This window comes from Saimiri boliviensis, chromosome 7, assembly GCF_048565385.1.
Source record: "Saimiri boliviensis isolate mSaiBol1 chromosome 7, mSaiBol1.pri, whole genome shotgun sequence".
Lineage (NCBI taxonomy): Eukaryota > Metazoa > Chordata > Mammalia > Primates > Cebidae > Saimiri > Saimiri boliviensis.
This window is the reverse complement of record NC_133455.1, coordinates 97,403,226-97,424,587: the sequence shown is the minus strand read 5'-3', so window position 1 is coordinate 97,424,587 and position 21,362 is coordinate 97,403,226. Positions and strand designations below refer to the sequence as shown.

Here is a 21,362-nt window from a genome sequence, read left to right as displayed (position 1 = left end):
TGGTAGACATAGTTGGACTTAGCATGCCAAAGATCTGAGGGGAGCAAAAGGGAGGGTACTTCCACATGGCCGCAGAAAAGGCAAGGAGGAGGGAAATACACTAAGAAAGAAGACACGGGCAAAATATATGAATGGGTTTTAGAAACACCCTCTGTCATGAAGATAACAAAATATTTACTGAGAAATGAATTGCTAAAAAAAGAAAAGCTAGCGAAAGTTTCCTGGATATTCACAAAAAGTAAACTTTTATTCTAAGCCATTACTTTATAATATTCTAAATTAATGTAAAATTTTAGTTGATCCTCTCAGGTATATTAATTTGCATTTCATTGATTCATAGACCATTCCAAAAGAATAAAAACGTATAATTCCCTTAAAACTACAAGATATTTTATCATCTTATAGGACGTCAATTTTATTAGAAGTTAAATACATATTCTGTTAGACTATATTTCAAACAAAGTTGTGCAAATGTCAGAGAAGTTATTAATCTGGAAGAATAGCCACAACAGAAATATTTGCTACTTGGAATGATGCCTATAATCTTTAGTTTTAAAACTTGCAATGTTGCATTTTGTCTAATTAAAAATGGCTGAAGACAAACCACACATGACATACTGTTCATTGACTAATGCAGCACAACTGTGTAAAAACTAGTAAATGATTGAAACAGTCTTTGAAAATTAACACATATAAATGGGAATTCATCAAATTTGCAAAAATTTAATCCATGACTTGATATTCTCTAAATCATATAAGTACATTTAAGTACATCTAGTAACTAGAGAACGAGTTCTTTACATGTGACATGGCAACTGATAATGTAATTTAAAGACATTATTCCATGTGAAGTACCTATTCATGTGCTACCTTACAGAATGTATGAGCAAATGTTGAAGATAAAATAACTGAGCAACAGTTACGCTTTGTGATAAGTGCTTTGGTTCATATTATCAAAAGGTTAATTATAAAGACAGGAAATTTATTTATGTTTAAAATGAGGAGATAATTACCATTTCTCTTCTTGCTAAGTCAGAGACTCTAATCATATTCTCACTGTGATGTTTCATCTTTTGTATAACTAACCTTGCCTCATAAATGTTACGTTCCAGGAAAAATATATAAAAATATATAAGATATATAAGATATTAGGCATTGCCAATGATATCTACTTAATTTGTAGAAAAATACTTACAGTCAAATATGTTCTAGGGAATATGTATAACACTATGTTTACTATATATTTTATATCTTATTTTTCCCCAATATCAATGCTATAACTCCTAGCAAAATCTATTACTAATTTTATCATTCTCAGAGTTTAGAAAAATAAATCTTACTCCAGAAAGGATAGTTTAGAGGCCTAAGGCACTATATTGTCCTAAATAATGAAATAACAACAAGAAAGCATACTCATTTTCACTTTAAGTTGAGAATCATATAACTTTTCTTCCTTTGAGGAAAGGGAATTAGTCTCTAAAATTTAGATATAAAGTATTTTTCCTTTTATGATTATTTTATCTGGCTTATAAAATTTTGATTATTGTTTTACAAATTTCCTTGAAAATAATTAAAAGCTGGCATACAATATGTATTTTTAAAGAATGATAGAAGAATAAGACAGTAGAGTTTTCGAGACTCTTACCTTAGTGACACACTGTATTTATTTTTAAAATGAGTGAAAAAGGATTAAAAAATCAGAGTAAGAAAATGCTAAGTTAAATGATCCTTTTTTTTTTTTTTAACTGAATCCAAAAGTTCAACAAGTATGATAATAAATATGAGTTAAGGCCAGGTGCAGTGGCTCAAACCTATAATCCCAGCACTTTGGGAGGCCAAGGCGGGTGGATCATGAGGTCAAGAGATCAAGACCATCCTGGTCAACATGGTGAAACCCCGTCTCTACTAAAAAATACAAAAATTAGCTGGGGCATGGTGGCGTGCACCTGTAGTCCCAGCTACTCGGGAGGCTGAGGCAGGAGAATTGCTTGAACCTGGGAGGCGGAGGTTACAGTGAGCCAAGATTGTGCCAGCCTGGGTAACAAGAGTGAAACTCCATCTCAAAAATAAATAAATGAATAAATGAGTTAGCATTATATTATTTGTGATGACATTTAAATATACATTAGTTGTTTTAAAATCTGTTAAAGATTAGTTAAAAGTTCTTGATGATGACAGTCCCAGGAGTAAAAGCAAAAATAGTAACGTGGCTTCAGGGAGCTACAAAAGATATGTTCAGACATCCAAATCATCAATATAAAGGGCAAAATAATTAACCAAATCACAAAAGAACAAGAATTTCCAGAAATAAGCAACTTTGTAAAGGGCTAACTCTGCATTATTGGCAAAAAAAAAAAAAAGTGAAAACATAAAAGAGAAAAAATCTAAATAAATTTTATCTGGGAACACTTTTTCCTCTACATGAAATTCATTTTGGGTATCATATATCCATGGCAGTGTATTTCTATGTTTAGTAGTTTAGTCAGCCATTCATAGTGACTGCATAAAAAAAAAGTCTTTTTATTTATAAAAACCAAGGCTTTCTAAAAAATAAACTCAGAATATATAAGATCATGAAAGCACTTGAAATACTTGGAAGAATATGAGAATTATGAAGGCTATATTTTTCAAATGCAATGGCATCATTATTTTTTATACTTCAAATCTTTATCAAATTGGTTTGCTTTGTATTTTAGACTTCTGCTTGGATTGCAATATGTAATCTTAGAATCACATATGTCAGTTACTATTTGCTAAGAAAATTTATTATACTAAACATATAAGTGCTTTTTAATTGTGTTCATTTTTCTTCTTGTGCCCATTTAAAAAATTTTCTCTTTAGATTTTATTGGCTCTTACATTTTAGATGCATTCTTTATAACTTTAAGTAATATTTCAAGAATTATTTTTGGCTAAAATTTAATTAGAAATCATATATTGAAAATCTGATTCATGTTTTATAGTTATTGAGGATAAATAAGTGCTCTTAAGGCATTTATTATTGAAGTGTTTCAGATACTGAAATCCAATAGTATCTCGATAACTTTTTTTGCTAGTTAATTGAAAAAACAAATACTGAGTCAAAATGATTTGCCAGGTTCTTTGGGGGCTAAAACATAAATATTTACTTATGAGTTAGAGGCTACCTCATAGAAAAGTCTTTCTGATCATTTACAAAGATAAAGTATGATAAAACAAATAAGAAAATTGAGAGGGAAAAAAAGTTAGGAAAAATGATACAAAACCAGATAATACCAAAATAGCAATATCAACTAAAGCTAGTATGAATATTGACAATATTTATTGTGTCTATGGTATTTCAGGCACTTTTTAAACCCACTGCACATAAATTCACATATTTTAAAGTAAAATATACAATACTTTATATACTTTGCTAGAAGCATATAGCATTTTTGAGTCTGACCTTTGGCCATGCAGTGCAAACAAAGAAATACATCAGTCATGAAGTGTATTATCCAAAAGATAAAAACAAGTAATGCCTTAGGAAAAGCTTATCCATTTCTGGTCTTAAGATGAGAGAGACAGTTTAAGGAACAGTCTAGTTGGGCAGATATCCAGCATATGATCTGTACTGCATGCTAACACAGTACTAGAAATACAACAAATTGGGAAAGCATATTTATCACAGTATTCTTCTCCCAGAGTTCTTTTAAAGTAGACCAGTCTACAGGAGGAAGATGATAAGCTATTTAGAGTATGTGTGTGAGTGTGTGCAAGCTATTTAGAATGTGTGTGGAAGCTAGACAGAGAGAGAGAGCGAGGTAGAGAGGTAGAGAGAGAGAGAGAGAGAGAGAGTGTGTGTGTGTGTGTGTGTGTGTGTGTGTGTGTGTGTGTGTGTGTAGAATGAGTCTCCTATTCAGTACATTCCAATAAATAGTATCTAGAGTGCTTGCTGAGAATAGATTATTTAACTGTAGGGTTTTCTTTTTCTTTTAGTGTGTGTTTGTGTGGGTTGGATGTTGAGGATATGTACTGTCCAGAGTTTAGACAGAAGTGATCCTCCTTGCATTCTTCCTCTAACAAGATCTCATCTTCTCCATTAAATAACTAGTGTACAGGAATTTCAAGACTCCTCATTTAATGCTAATATTAAGGTATTTTATTTAAACATGAAATATTTATTGGCCTAGACCAGGGTGCTCACTTTTCTAGGTTCAGCCCTACCTGAGAGAATTTTCATTCACAGTTCCTTAAAAAGAGGACATTTTTGTGTGTGGCATAGAAAAATATATCCTCAACAATTGTAGAATAATATAATGGTAGATTTTGTGTATTTTTATTTGGTTGTGTTTGTTCTTTTTTTTTAAAATAAAATGCCCTCAATCTAAGCCAATAGCATAATACCAAAGTATAATTCAATACAAAATTAATTATATAAGATCACAAAACAATATATTCTAAAAACATAGTTCACTGAAGGTTTGGATTGATTGATTCATAGAATTTACTGTGTCTCCAGGGAACGGATGGAGTGAGAATCTCCACTGAGCATGCCTTCTCAATAGGACCAACAAGGCCTCCAAATAAGTGAAAGTTGGTTCTTCTGTGGTGGAAAAATCTGAGATTTCATAATACCTTTGGATCACTAAAAGGCCACAGAACATAAACAGCTATACAGTAGATTTTTGGTATTAAAATTTCATAACTGGTAACACCTGGAAAAGTAATGTGTAACAAGGCTTCCTAGGTAGGCAATAATGAAGAAAGTTTGAGAAATACTGATACAGAGTATTATCTTTCCCAGTCATACTTCTGGTTAGAATTAGGTGGCAAAGGTTTAAGATATATATAAAAAAACAGATTTTAATTTACTTATTTATGGCTCATATCAAAGGTGAACACTATTATTCTCTACACAGAAAGAGAACATACCTATGCTAAATAATCAAGGCATATAATAATGATTAGGTTCTGTGTCCCCACCCAAGTCTCAGTTTGAATTGTAATTCCCATTGTTGGGGAAGGACCTGGTGGAAGGTGATTGGATCATGGGGGTGAATTTCTCCCTTGTTGTTTCTGTGATAGTAAGTTCTCATGAGACCTGATTGTTTAAAAGCATATAGTACTTCCCCCTTCTCCCTCTCTGTCTTGCCACTGTATGAAAATGTGCTTGCTTCCCCCTTTCCCTTCTGCCATTATTGTAAGTTTTCTGAGGCCTTTTCAGCCATGTTCCTGCATAGCCTGTGAAACCGTGAGTCAAGAAAACCTCTTTTCTTTATAAACTACAGTTTCAGCTAGTTGTTTATAGAAATGTTAGAATGGACTAATAAAGCATATAAATAATAAAAACATACACAAATTTATAATAATAATATAAACAGCTTGGCCGGGTGTAGCAGCTCAAACCAAATAATCCCAGCACTTTGGGAGGTCTAGGTGGGTGGATCACCTGAGGTCAGAAGTTGAAGACTAGTCTGGCCAACATGGTAAAATCCTGTTTCTATTGAAAATAGAAAAATTCGCCCGGTATGGTAGATGCATCTGTAATCCGAGCTACTAGGGAGGCTGAGACAGGAAAATCATATGAAACCGGGAGGCAGAAGTTGCAGTGAGCTGAGATAATGTTACTCTGCACTCCAGCCTGGGTGACAGAGTGAGACTTTAGCTTTGAAAAAGAAAAAGAATATTATAGACATCTTAATTAGTGAAATCCAATAAACAGGCTTATTTCCCTAATTAAGGGAAATCAAATAAGCGGGCTTATGTTTGCCAGAAACAGGCTTATATATCAGGAGCTGGGGACTTAATGGTAGTGACCAAGATTGACAGAGATCAGGCAAAATACGAATATGAATATGATCTAGTTCCCTTCTAAGATAGGAAGTCATTAAAACTTTTTGTGCACAGACATGAGAAGAGCTGACATATTTTAAAATAATCACTGTGATCATTTTGTTGAGAATGAATTGTAGGTGTTAAGCACCAAGCAAAGAGCAAAATTAGATGGCTAGAGCAGCAATCTTGGAGACGAGGCACAGTAGCTGGACTCTATGATGGGAGAAGGAGAGATGGATCTTTCTAAATACATTTTGTTAGTGAAATCAACAGGATTTCTTGATGAAATGAATGTGGTGTGTAAAGAAAAATGATGCCAAAAATTACTTAGAAGAAAATTGGAGATACTTTATTGAGATGGGTAAAACTGCAGAAAAAGGAAACAAAGGGCAGAGGGGAAGAGTTCAATTTGGATGTCTGAATGGAGATAGCAATCGGGCAGTTGAATGAATCAGAGAAGACTGGCATTTGATTGTTTTCAGCAAATACATGCCATGCACTTAAAGCCTTGAGACTGCATGAGATTACTTAAGGGCTAAGAGGAAAAGAATTATTGACATACTGAGTCCTGGGAGATTTTAAAGTTCAAAGGTTGGAATGATTGCCAGAAACCAGAAAAGAAGGCAGAATACCAGCTCCAAAAGGGAGAGAAATAATCAAAAAAGACCATTGTCCAGAAAGCCAAGAAAGAGAAAGAGGTCATATGCATCAGTGCTGCTAAGAGGTTGAGTAAGGAGAGGGCTACTCCTGAATTAGAAACGTGGAGGTCATTAGTGACCTTGACAAGAGTTGTTTTAACAGAATGTTGAGGTGAAAATCTGATTGGAGCAAATTTAAGACAGAATTTTGGAAGAGGAATTAGGTGGTGAAGATGATAAATTTTTTGTTGAATTTTACTTTGAAGAAAATAGAACATGCATTAGTTACTGGAAGAGATTTTCTTTTTTTTTTCCTCCACCCTCCCTCCCTCCCTCCTTTCTTTCCTCCTTTCCTTCCTTCCTTTCTTCTTTCCTTCCTTCCTTCTTCTCTGTCTCCCTTCCTTTCTTCCTTCTTTCTTTCCTTCCTTTTTTTCCTTCTTCTTTCAACTGTTGCTCTGTTTTGTTATATTTGTTTTCTCCCCCTTAAATGTGGGCAATATTGCAGAATACTTGTATGGCATTGAGAAAATCAAATAAAAAAAGAAATAAAAGAAATATAATGATGTAGAAAAGGAAGGAAATGATCGTTAAAGCAATATTCTTGAATTAACAAGAGGTGTTAGAATCTGACTTCCACGTAGAGGTGTGTAGGAACACAGAGTATTCAGCCAGAGTCTCAGGAAGGAAGACGGGTCACATGGGCACATATGTAGATGTCGGCTGCTTCAGATTGCTTTTATTTCTCAGAGAAATAGGAAGCAAAGTCATTGACTAAAGAGGAAAGACGGTAAAGATGTGTTAGAAATTTAAGGAAAGAGAAGAAAGTGTGAAATGGTTTGTTACGTGAAAGAAAGAGTGGGTGTGCTAGAAAATCTAGTGGAATGGTCCAGCAGCACTATGGGCCCACGTGAGGTTTTGTGGTCACGAATTTGAGGTGAAACTAGTGTTCATGTTGGCATTCTTCTCTGGCCACCTTTAGCTGTGAGAACATAGGCTTGGAGCAAGTGATGAGTTAAATTTAATCCATTGCTTTAGACAAGCAAGTATGGCAAAGTGAGAGAAAAAGGGACCTCTGGGTGAAATGAGAGATCTATGTAAGGAAGTAATTATATTATATGGCTGTGGGATTTAAGCTGGATATAGAAAGAGTGAGGATACCAGGAAGGTAAGGGACACAGATAGTGGTCAGATCAATGGCTTGTGGTTCTTGATTGGCCAAAAAATTTTTGATAGTCTGAGCACCAGAAGGGGAAAGATGGGAAGTGGGAAGAGGATAGGATGTTTGAGATAATAAAGACAGTAATGAAAAAGGTTAAGGTAGAGCCACGGGAAGAACAACATAAATAAGAGAAAGAAACTGAGAGAACAGAGTAGTGCAAAATCATTTACATCTACATTGTAATCACTAGAAAGTATGAAAGAGAATGGCATTCTCTTCCATGTCATTTGGAAAGGATGACAATATCTAAAAACTAAAGTCTTCAAGGAATGAGTAAGAGTGGCTCTGGATGTTGGTAGAAAACTTGGAAAGGAGGGTAAATGGGTGGGAGAGGGTGATGATATGAGATTCCAGCCAGAGATTTTTAGGCAAGAGAGAAAGAGAATACTGTAGAAGTGACAAGAAGGAAGATCATCTAACCCTCCACCAGGAGCAGCCTTCAAGAGGCATGAGAGAGACGGCTACCACTTTTGAATAGACAGTCAAAGGAGCAATGTCATCAGGGAGAGCAAGATTTCAGATAAGGTTAAAAGGTGAAGGAAGCATTCAGTGAATAGATGGAAAGATGGTAAAGATGACTGATGGTGAGTTTTAGAGGAAACAGTAGGAAGGTTTTAAGAGTATGAATAGAGATGTCAGAAAATGGGTATTTGAATCTGTATTAATCAGATAGGCCTGAGTTTCTGTAGGTGAGTGTCATAAACAAGGCCCTAGGGTGTGAACAGATTAGATCTCAGTCTCCAGATACGTGGTGCTGGTGAGGCAATGAATGTTGGGGATGGGAATGCAAGGGAGAGATCCTGGTAGGGGCATCTGGCTTCTGCTTGGATGTGGACACATAAAATGTGAACAGTTATATTTATTTATTTATTTTATTTTATTTTTTAATTTTACTTTAGGTGTTTACTATAACCAGCATTTCTCCCCATGTTATCCCCCTCACCCTCCCTACCCCCACACTGTCCCTCCCCTATCCCTCCACAACTGCCCCCAGTGTGTGATGCTCCTCTCCCTGAGTCCATGTGTTCTCATTGCTCAACACCCACCCACGAGTGAGAACATGCGGTGTTTGGTTTTCTGTTCTTGGGTCAGTGTGCTGAGAATAATGGCTTCCACATTCATCCACGTCCCTACAAAGGACACGAACTTGTCGTTTTTTTATGGCTATGTAGTATTCCGTGGTGTATATGTACCACATTTTCTTTGTCCAGCCTATCATTAATGGGCATTTGGCTTGGTTCCAGGTCTTTGCTATTGTACACAGGGCTGCAATGAACATACGTGTGCATGTGTCTTTATAGTAGAATGGTTTATAGTTCTTTGGGTATATACCCAGTAATGGGATTGTTGGGTCAAATGGAATTCTATTTCTAGGTCCTTGAGAAATCGCTACATTGTCTTCCACAATGGTTGAACTAATTTACACTTCCACCAACTGTGTAGGAGTGTTCCTATTTCTCTACATCCTCTCATTTGAGTTTGGGTTTGGCCATGTGAGAATCATATAGAGGGAAAGGGACAAAGTATATAGGGCAGTTGTTTTCATTATGAACCATGGAGTCTGAGCTGACATTCAAAAAGGGAGCTGAGGCCATGAGGATGGATGAAGGACAAAAAAAAATAGAGGCAATTACATCAATGATAGTCTGGGTGGGGGAGGGTAGAAGAATTGCTGGAGTTGGGAGGAGATTTGAGGGAATAAATTAGAAAAAGAGTCAGTGGTCAGAGAACAGACTATTTAAAATTAAAATTTAAAAAAATGTTTGCAGTTATTAATAATATCAAGATTTACAGGGGTTCTTAAGTTTTTTGTTTCATGGACCCCTTTAGTGGTCTGTGGATGTTTGAAAAAACTAAGAATAATGCTCTTACTACATGCATAAAATATAATACATAGAGTTTTTCAAAAAAACCTATTATATTGAAATGCATTTATAAAAGTATCAAGAAACAAAATGTACATTACTAACACATTAAAATAGTATGCTTATTAACACATTAAATAGGGTCTGGGAACAGATTTAAGAAATGTATTATTGAAGCAATACTTCAACAGCTGAAATATATGAGAATATCTGACTGTTTCTGGTGACAGTAGTATGTGACCTAAATTCAAATATTTTAAGATGTCAAATTTCCGTTAGAAATTCATGAAAATTATAATGTTTTTTTTAACCATTCCAGTTTCAGAAACCCCTCAAATTCAAAAAATCTGCGAATTCCTGTCTAGATTGTGATCATGAGTGAGTGGCTGAGTCAGAACCCAGAACAAGATTATCAGAAAAGAAAAGTTACATAAATTAAGAGGCTAGGGCATTGGCTAGACTGTCTGGATGTTGATATCCTAAAAGTGCACAACTTCTAGGCACATCTGGATTCTAAGGTATCTCCTATGGGCTAAAGGTCTTGAGGAGTCAGTCCCTGTGACCTGCCATACCCTGACTCTTTGTGTATCTTTCGTAACCTTCAATACCCTTCACTCTTTTCTCCTGGCCATGTGACTCAAGACTGATTATTTGCTTTTCAGCCCATTTTTAAGAAAAATAAGTGAGAGTCAAGTATGCTGGCCCTGAAATGGAAGGTTATAGAAGAAAGACTACTGGCTGGAGGATCTCATACTCTTGAAATTGTTCTAAAATATTTATTTTCTTTTGGTCTGGATCATTTGCAGAAGGTGTATATAAAAACTGTCTCTAGAATGTCCTTTGCACTGTTCTCATACTGTGAATAATCTACCGAGAGACCTGGCTTCTAGCGTTACCCAACTATGGGAATTACTTTGAGACCTAAATGTTCCTTCATAAATCAGTAAATCTGGTCCCTAATGCAGTATTGAATAGACCATTTTAATATGTTGACATATCACTTTCCAGTTTAAGCATTTTATATTTCCCCTTATTATGGCATTAAAAGCTTCCAGTTTTATTTATGAGAAATTTCAAGGGTTTTATTTTTAACAATCCCAAAGTCACTTTCTCTTCTAAATGGTTTTCAGATTTATGATACAGTGATTAAGTGTCAAACCTCAGGAGAGAAAATTGAAAACCCAACTCTTTCTCAGAACATACAGTTGTCTTTACATTTTCCTAAGAGGTTTACAAATTTCAACATAGCCTATAATGTTTCAAAGGAAAGTGAATTTTGAAGTTTTGTTTTGATGGTTGATGCATATATCTATTAAAGATAATCTGACTGTTTTAATTGACTTATGAGTTGCTCTTATTTCAGAAGAGAACATAAAGTAATATCCTATTATTTGGGGTTGGGGATAGGTGTTTCTTAGCTCATCCTTAGGAAGAGATGAGATATCTTAATGTAATTTTTATCTCATTAGTAAATCAACATTCATAGAATAATACAAAATTAGGCTAATGAATAATTAAAATTCTTCATATAAGATACATCATTGTTAAAGATTATCCATTTTCTCTTGACTAATTTATTCATGCAAATATCATAAAATTTGTTGAAACTTTACAACTAATTTTCTCAAACTTTGGTATTATGCATACACATGAAGAGAAACACATTACTGTATAGTAAAACTAAAATTTTGCTGATACTCAATACTCAGAAAAATAAAACCATCTTTTACCAAAGGTATCTCTCTTAGAACTATTGGTTCATTCTCTGAAAATTCTTCACCATAATTGCATTTTCCAAAAATAATTAAGGAATTCCTTTAATTTCTGACCTCCTTTTCCAAAGCACTCACTATATATGAGAGTTCCTCCTCATGCTAGCTTCCTATTTTAGTTCCTTCGAAAATATTATTTCCAGATTCTATCTTCCCAGTATAACATTCTAAATTTAGAATACATCACTAAATGCAGCTCTTTGAGGTGAAGGGTTTGCCTCATAGATTTCAAAATTGTGGAATAACTGAATGATAAAACAAAAACATTTACAATTTTTATGTCAGTAATGATGTAAACCAATTCCTACTTGACTACTTAAATATTCTTTAACAGTGATAGAAGCAAATGATATATTTTTAAAGGATAAACCTGTGTTTACCTAATTTACTCTTTTCTCTAAGAGTGTTTGCTTCCTATGTCTTTGTTCACTTACCTCATTATTTAACTTTGAACATCATGCAAAAAATCTTTCTCCTTCTGCTTCTTTGCTAATACACTCTTCACATTTTGTTCTGATACTATTCACTCATCCAAGGAAGTTTTTCTCAACCCAGATCAGCAGTGAATCCTGATCACTTTGAGCAATTGTAGAAATGATATTTAACTTGTTTAAGGATAGACTTTTGACACAGTTCTGAACATTATAGGGAATGTTTTTCTGAGAAGATTCTGTGAAAGGCTGGGCTGCTTTTTAAGATGGAGCCTCAAAAGAGACAAACCTTCTTCTTTCTTGGAAAATATAGGGTCTGTGTGATTCCTGACACTTCGGCAGACTCTTGCAACCATAGAGAGGACAAACCTTAGAATGAAGCTGAGGCCTCTCAAGTGGAGAAATGGGGAAAAAGTGTTCTTTAATTATATTTTTGAGACACTGATTCCACAAGGGCTTTCTTAAGCAATTTTGAGTTGAGAGTTTGTTACTAACAGCTGAAAATATTCTAATGGATACTGACTCTCTGTTCAGCAATTTTAATTATTCTTTAACTGGAAGTAATAAATCCTTGTTTTCCTTCATCTCCACTTAATTTGCCAACTTTGGGCAACACCAACAAACATCTGCTATCTCTATTTCCTCCATCCCCATCCAGGCTGGTATGCATTGCAAATAAAGTTATATAATTATGCCAGTTGGTTCTTTGACAAGTTTATGTCATCTGACCTCAGCTGCTTTCTTAGTTTTGTTAGATGATTCTCTTTTCATCTCTTTCCACTTGGATATCTCATAGTCATATTGAACTTAGCATGTTAAAATTTGAGCTATTCCTTAATTTCATGTATTTTCAGTAGATGATTCTGTTTTAATACATAATTCTGCTGATTATTTCAGTAGATGATTGTGCTGGTCTGTCTAAATCCTTAAAGTTCTGCCAAATCCATTTCACATACTTCATAAAATCACTGGAAAATACTGTTGAGTCTTCTTCCTCCATATAAATCCTCAACATAACTGCCTCCCACTTCCACTCTTAATACACCAGTCAAAGATACCTTCACCTCTTGCTTGGACTGTCACCTAACTGATCTCCCTGTTTGCAGAGATTCTCAGAGATTTCCACCATCATTCATGAGATTTCTACTTCCCTTCCAAAAAGAGATTGAGATGCTCGATTGTAAAATATAAATCTGATTATGTAACTTCCCACCTTAAAATGGTTCAGTGGCTTCTCATCACCTTTAGGATAAAATTTAAAGTCCTTAATCAGAACCTATAAACCTCTCTATGTTTCAGATTCACCTATGTCTTCCCCATGGCTTCCTTGTCCCCAGCCATACTGTTTTCTTTGCCGTACTAGTCTCAGGGCTTTTGTACTGTTCTGGTGAGAATACATTTTCTTCCCTCCAGAAAACTTCTTCTACTTTTCTCTCACTTCATTCCATTTTTTCCCTGCATTTCCTTATCAGAATAAGTCCTTCCCCAGCACTCTTAGTGAAAACAGATGTCTTGTTCTCTCCCACCTCTTTTTACCTTCCTCAGCTTAACTTCAGATATTATCACTACCTGAGAAAACTTTATATATCCTCATGTATTATTTATTTTGCCTCCTCACTTTAAAATGTAAGTTCTGTGAGGTTTACTTAGAGAAATAAGATTTCACCCACACTATTTTGTCAAAGTTGCTCTTAAAACTACCAATGACCTTTGTTTGGGCAGAATTTTGTCCCCGCTAATATATATATATATATATATATATATATATATATATATATATATATATATAGATTGAAGTTCTAACCCCCTAGTAGCTCAGAAAGTGACTGACTGCATTTGGGATAGGGTCTTTCAATAGATAATTAAGATGAGAGTGGGTCTAATTCAATATAAATGGAGTCCTTATAAGAAGGGGAAAGTAGAAGTCAAACACACACACACACACACACACACACACATTTTCTCTCTCTCTCTCTCTCTCTCTCTCTCTCTCTCTCTCTCAGACCATGGGAAGAACACATGGCCATCTACAAGCCAAGGAGAGGGGCCTTAAAGGACACCAACCCCACCAACACCTTTATATGGCCTCCAGAGTTATGAGAAAATACATTCCTGTTGTTTAAGCCTCACGGGCTGTGGTACTATCATTGCAGCCCTAGAAAACTAATACGCAGACTTCCAAAATGCCAAACTAACTATTCTTTACTCAGCTTCTTCAACCTCCTTTTGACTTTTGCCACTTTAAAATAAATTCTGCAAATTAGTAATTTTTAAAATTTTATTATTTTTGAGACAGAATCTTGCTCTGTTGCCCAGGCTGGAGTGCAGTGGTGCCATCTTGGCTCACTGCAACCTCTGCCTCCAGAGTTTAAGAGATTCTTCTGCCTCAGCCTCCCAAGTAGCAGGGATTAAAGGCACATGCCACCATGCCCAGCTGATTTTTGCATTTTTAGTAGAGATGGGGATTTACCACTTCAGTCAGGCTTGTCTCAAACTCTTGAGCTCAAGTGATCCACATGTTTCAGAGGTAATTTAGATTACTTGTCAACCTACAACTATCTAGGCTAGATTTATATACTTGAATGTTCAAATTAATCCCATGAAAAATAGTGTAAAGGAAAACGAAATATTTGCTTATTTTAAGACGATTAAAGAGACAGCATGTCGATTGTGTCTTAATCACAGCCCAAATTTAATAATGTATGAATTGAATTTAAACATCCCACTATCCTCTTGTCCCTCTTATACTGCAAGACTTAGGAAGTGGAGAAGGGCGCACAGAAGTAGTGATGGAGTTAAACATGTAAAAGTTCCACCAAAAAAATGGTTTCCTAGACTTTCTTCTTCTGCTACTGGGCAGAATAGGACAAAGCAAAACAACAAAATGTGTTTTTCATCACAGTGTTTAAGTCAGTGGGTTTGGTTATATAGTTTAACTTAATAGCTTGGCATTTACAAAAATAGTAGGTTAAATATTCAGATTACATCATCTGTGGTAACATCAGGATAAATTACAGATTTATTAGAAGACAAAATATACAAAATGAATATATAGTAACTTTAAATCAAATGGAAAAAATGCCCTGCTCTTTTAGAATCTATCCTGGACATCCACCACTGCCTTCTTTTCAGTCCAAGACATCATTATCTTTTAATCTTTATATGGAAATAACCTTGTACTTCATCTCTTTACATCTTATTCCCCTGCTGTACATATTTTCCACAGTCACCAATATGATTTTTCAAGTGAGAAAATCTGATCACGTAACTCCTACCTTACAAATTTTAAATGACTTCTTTTCCTAGAAAAATACTCAGATTCTAAAATGTTCTGAAAAGACTTTCTTGATTCAGCTATCTATAGTCTGTTTAAAACTAAAAAGAAAAATAGACTTAAAATATGCATGTTCACTATGAATAATTAAATATGTGCTTCTCTGTGGATATTTATTTATGACCAAGGATTTTTGTCGATAGATATTCTAAAATTTACAGAAAATGGATAGTAATCCAAATTACCTTACTGACAATATTCAAAATAGTATAGCTATATATAAATATGTATGTATAAACAGTTAAATTGCTCAATAATTTATTAAAAATGGTTTTTAAAAGGCAATATAGAATTTATTAGAGATAGTGTGCATGTGGCAAAACATTTGTGGTGTTACATTTGCCTTGATATGCACTACAAATATTTAATAAAGAATAAGTTATTAAAGCAGTAGATAACAGTGTTCAAGTCAGAGAGTAGTGCAGTTACAGATAACCATATCTAAAAAGATTTCTAAAATATGTCTAAAAGGAAGTCTTAATTTTTTTAAGGATCAAATTTGTGGATCAACACAATACATAATTCATATACCTAATGGGGAAGTATATCAGTTTTCTAGAGATGAAAACTATAGTTTTAAGTTGCCCACATTGTTCTTGTTAGTGAGGTTTTCTCTATACATAAATCATGAATCAATTCAACAGTTACTTGTCAAAATCCTGTTACATGCCAGATTAGTTCCCTAAGGGCTGGAGATTCAAAGGTTGACTGAAGCAAACAAGAGCTTGCTCCCATGGAGCTTAGCTTCAAGTAAGGATGGAGATAGATGATAAACAAATAAATAATTTTACGTAGAAACTAATATGTTGATGAAAAATGCTATGATATAAGGAAGTGCTTATGATTTAAAACAGTGCTATGATATTAAGATTTACTCAGAATATGCCACTATCTTAATTGCTGGCCATGGATAGTGCTCTTCTGAGGAGGTGACATTTGAACAGAAACAAGGATGAGAATAAACCTAACATGCCAAGATCCAGAGAATTCCAGGCAGAAGGAAGAATAAGCACAGGTGCCTGAGGGCAGGGATAACACTAGTGTATTCAAAAAGAGAAAAGTTAGTAGAGAAAGAGACAAAGCATTTAACTGAGAGGAAAGAAAGGTGGATTATATAGACCATAATAGGCCACAGTAAGAAATGTAGATGTTACCTGTGAGCCATTTTTTTAAGAGGAGAGTTACATGATTTGATTTGTGTTTTAAAAGATCCCTCTGTTGCATAGATAATAGGCCTTAATGCGGCCAACACTGGGAGGCAAGAGGATCATTAGAATTGCAGCAGGGCCAGGAAAAGATGTTGAAATATATAAACCTTAGCACATTTTAAATATGTGAACTGTGACTGCTGTATTGTAGGCATTTAATGTCTATTTGTTGAATGAATGAGCAAATAGCATAATGCTTATAAACATTAAAATCTAGTAGTGTGTTATAATACTGGCTACATATTTTGGGCATGAAAACCAAAACAAACAAAAGTACTAAGAGTCTTTAAATGTAGAAGAAATCCTGTAATTTTTGTTTATATTTACACATTTTCCTCATTAAAATAATTTAAATGATTTGAAAATCCAAACTTAAAAAGAAGAATATTCTATAATGGTATTATTCACCAAGCATCTGACATTTCGTAATGTTAATTCTACAATACTTTGTACAGTTATGGTCTTAATAAGAGATAAATTATAGAAATTCTGAAATCAATAAGAATGTTGTCCATTAGTTGGCAAAAAGAGAAATATTTGAAAAATATCCTAAGTTTGAGATTTAAAAAAAAAATACTCTGTCTTCTATACATGAGATATTTATATAGAAACATTGGATTACAACTGTGGTATGTGGAAGTCAACCCATGCAAACCCCAAAATCCAATTGTGAAATTTTTAGGAAATCTATGAGCATTGTTTTAAACAAGTAATTATTAAAATAGAATTTATGTAAACTTAAATTTAAAAGCTTAAAACAAAGGTAATAAATACTCAGAAAAACATCAATTCTGAACTGTTTTACTATATTATAATGTAGTCAATGTTTTTGAGGTTCTCATTGTATCTGTATGGTGGCAATTACGTGTAATGATGTGCTACTGTGCAAGTCTTCACAGCTCCACGTTAAGTGACATCACTTTGGAGGCTTGAAATCACACACGGTGAGAACATTTACAACACAGAAATTGGCAAACACTGTAAACAGGGCTTTCCCCTCTCCCTAGTGATTCAACGGTTCAACATTTACCAGTGCCATTAGTGATAGCTAAACTGAGGTTACCATCACCACTGCAGCATCTCTTGCTGAAAACCTCTAGTCTCAATCCCAGAAGCAGCTAGGTTCTCCTTTCCACAAGGAATGATGAACCAAGGGTGAGTACAGAGAGCAAAAGCTTGCTATGGCTAGCTTCTAGACAAGAGAAAGGCAGCCCAGGGTTCAAGAGCAATTTATTTAGTGATTTTGTGTTTTATCTTCCTTGAAATAATGGCCCTATTTCCCTCTAATTTCCTTTTGTGACATAGCTCCACTAAGTGTAAAACTATTGAAGGTATTGCAAAGTTCTGATTATAGAAAATGTTTCAAAACCAAAAAAAAAAAAAATTACATTTTTTCCCTGTCAGATTAGCAATAAGAAAAGAAGGTAACATTACAGTGGTGCAGTGAGAAAAGCACTGATAAAAAACAATAGGAATTTAAATTAGTAATTGTTTTTGAAGAAATTTGTCAACCTCAAACACTTTGTCTTATATTTAAATTTAACCTGAAGAAAGATGAATTTATGAAAATGAACTCTAAAATTATATATGATTTAAAAACTATAATGAGTTTGCATATTTGTTTGAAAGAACATCATTTATAATTTTAAATAAAATTTACAAAATAAGTGGAAGCTGAAACTTGAAATTACATATATGAACAGAGTGACTATAAATCAATTCAACTAAGCATTAACAGTAGCTATTTTAGGGTATTTGGAGCATGATTCTTTTTTTTTCACTACTGTATAATTACTATATTTTCTGAAAAGACAAAAATGATGATTAAACTAAAAAATTCAAAGTTTTATTTGGGTTTGAAAAGAATGTATATATGTATTGTGGCAAATTTCACAAAAACATGGCATACAATGGAAGCTAGCATTTATTAAATACTCCAGCATAGTGTTAAAGGATTTCTTGTTAGTTTAATATATAGAATATTCATTTATTTAGATCAAATCACCAAACTTTCTTTTCTTTCTTTTTTTAAAATTTAACTTTTATTTTAAGTTCAGGGGTACATGTGCAGATTTATTATACAGGTAAACTTGTGTCATGGGATTTGTCGTACAGATTAACCAAATATTCTTATAAATTATTTATTATCGTGTTTAAGATCTTCTAGTATTTCATAGCCTCTCAAACATTTCTCAAATTAACATCTATTGAATTTTAGTATAATTAAACCATATCATGCATATAGAATGAGAAAAAGTATATCAAAAATTAAATAACAGAATGCTACACATCAAAAAAAGAAATGACTGCCTCAAATATATTTATTTCTAAATCAAACAAAGTTGTCAGAAATAAAATTTGTAGAAAAGGAATAGATAAAATAAAGAAAAAAGGCAAAGGAGCTATAATTTCGTGTTTTTCTATTTTATTAATATGTGAAGTGAAAGAAAGTTAGAATAGTATTAAAAATAGCCCAGTGTATATCCTTTTGATATGAGAAGATTGGTTACTATTAAATAATAGCCTAGTTTTATATAGTATTCAATAAATTATGTAATCTTAATTGTACTTTTTATTTGAAAATTGTGCTTTTCATTTGAATGCGAAAATAATTGACAAAGATTAAATATATTCAAGGTGAGCAACATGAAGATTTGATATAGATACATATTGTGTAATGATTACCACAATCAAATTAACTAATACATCCCATACTATACACTGGATCCCAAAACCTGGTTCATCTTATGTCTGAAAGATTTAAACGACATCCAGATAATAATAAGTATGTGGTATGTCACAGACTTAACTTTTGTGACTCATAAGGGAAGAAATACCAAGTTTCAGGGCATCCTTGATATGTTAAATCTACTTCAGAAAATACAAACATTGGTGTGAATATCAGGCTTATCCAAACCTTGGGAATCCATAGGGTGTAGAAACTCACAAATGCTTAGTTGCATGTGTCTTAAATGACTCACCTGAAATTTTGACTTGAGACACCACTCCATCTCCTCCATCGCTGTGTGCGCGAACCTCCACAACATATTCTCCGTCTCTGGGTATTGGGACTTCTATGGAGTGTTTATGAGTTGAATACAGCTTGCCATCATGCTGGCCATCAGGTCTGTAGAGTACCTTATCAAATACAGAAATGGAAATATGCAGTAAAATCATAATAATGAGCCAGTGCCCTAACACTAAAACCAGAATAAAAATGCTTATACTTTTATTAACAAAAATTAATAAGTTTAAACTAGAGGAAAAAAATAAATTTAAAACTAGAAGGAAAAGTGTTATTTTCTATTCACAATAATTGATTTTTGCAAGTTTTTAGGGCTATCCAAGGAGATGTGACTTAAGCATCTGAATTTTATTTTTTGAGATGACCCAAAACAAAAATATGGAAAGAATGTGTCTTTTTAAGAAAAAAGTCCAAAATGAGGACTTTTAAAATATTGAAATGGACTGAAAATTGCCTCTCAATTTACTGTTTTCCACAAAATTTGGTATTCAGTGAAAAATGTGATAGTGTATGATATAAAGACTATATTTAAAATAAGCTTTTCTCTTTTTGTTCATTTATAAACAGTAACTTAGTTTATCAAAGAGTTTGCTGGGTCCAGGGCAACACTATCATGATCATTGCCAAACAAAAATGGTTTCGTTCTCTCTCCTCCTTAAGCTTTGATTATTTTATTCTATCTTTAAAGTATTCTGTTTATCTTAATCTTTTGACATAGCATTTTGCTGAAATTCATTGAAGACAATTTTTTTCCATTTAAAAATGTATCATGGTACTATGTCATCTGATTCTGCTCTACAACTATTAAATAGAATAAAAAATCTGAATAGTGCTGGGCATGGTAACAATACCTGTAATCTCAGTGCTTTGGGAAGTCGGGGCAGGTGGATCATTTGAGGTCAGGAGTTCGAGACCAGCCTGGCCAACATGCCGAAACCTGTCTCTACTAAAAATACAGAAATTAGCCAGGTGTGGGGGTGGGCACCTATAATCCCAGGTACTCAGGAGGCTGAGGCAGGAGAATCACTTTAACCAGGAAGCAAAGGTTGCAATGAACCAAGGTCACACCTCTGCACTCCAGCCTAGGTGACAGAGTGAGATTCTATCTTTAAAAAACAGGGGGGCGGGGCTTGAATGGGTTTCACCAGAACAGCAAAAATTGAAAACATTATTCATCGCTATTTGTAAGAATTAAGTTTGTGTAACTAATGATCTTGTAATCTTTTATATACCTTGTATCCTGTCACTGTAGATTCATTTGATAGTGCAACGACATGATCCCAGGTGATTATATAGCGTGAACCAGACCTTACTGAACTGATGATCCTTGGAGGCTGGCTAGGAGCTGTGAAAAGTAGTAATAATGTAATCAGTGGTCACCAAATATCCAATCTCAGTTCTGCATACTCTATTGCATCAGGTATTGTAATGCTGATGATAGTAGTGCTGAAAATAGCACCATCTAATTTTAATAAGTGTTTGCTATGTGCCAGGCACTATGCTAACCACTTTACATCCATGAGTCCATTTAATGTACCCCATGGCCCTGTGAGCTAAGTAATGACTGTCTTTTATTCTCTTCTCATGCTCCACTTGGGTTTCTTTCTCTACTAGTCTTTTGAAACTGTTGTTTACAAGGTTATCAATAACCTCCACTTGGCTAAATCAAATGTCACTTGTTTATTCTTTTTTGAATTTAACGTTTTTGAAGTAGTTCACAGAACTGACCATCTTCTTTCTTGAATCTCTCATTTTTTCTTAAATTCAGATCCTAACAACTGGGTTTTCTTTCTATTTCATGGACTGCTCCTTCTCATTATTCATGTTTAGCTGGCTCCCTTTGTCAACTTGTAACTGTTGGATGACTTAGAACTTCATCTATGCACCCTTTTCTACTCTCTCTGCGGATCTTCCTTAAGTACTGACACCTAGGCCCATGGCTTTAAATATTCAAAGTTCTGTCTCTAGCCCTAATCTCTCTTTTAACCTGTAGACATATGTGGCTAGAAGTCTCTCTGTCTGGGCAGATATCAGCCTCTCTCTACTTGAGTGTCTAGAAGATTTCTCAAATGTA

At 34.1% G+C, this 21,362-nt stretch overlaps 1 protein-coding gene across 3 annotated transcripts in view; it reads right to left on the bottom strand.

The window, feature by feature from the left end:
• CNTN1 (contactin 1) overlaps positions 1–21,362 on the bottom strand; it is a 372,094-nt gene that overhangs the window by 20,743 nt on the left and 329,989 nt on the right. For all 3 annotated transcript variants that reach the window (XM_074403087.1, XM_074403086.1, XM_003926652.3), the window contains 2 exons: positions 20,521–20,633; positions 19,245–19,401 (listed from right to left, as the gene is read on the bottom strand). In XM_074403087.1, the coding sequence (XP_074259188.1) occupies positions 19,245–19,401; positions 20,521–20,633 (270 nt within the window). The remainder of the gene's footprint in view (positions 1–19,244; positions 19,402–20,520; positions 20,634–21,362) is intronic.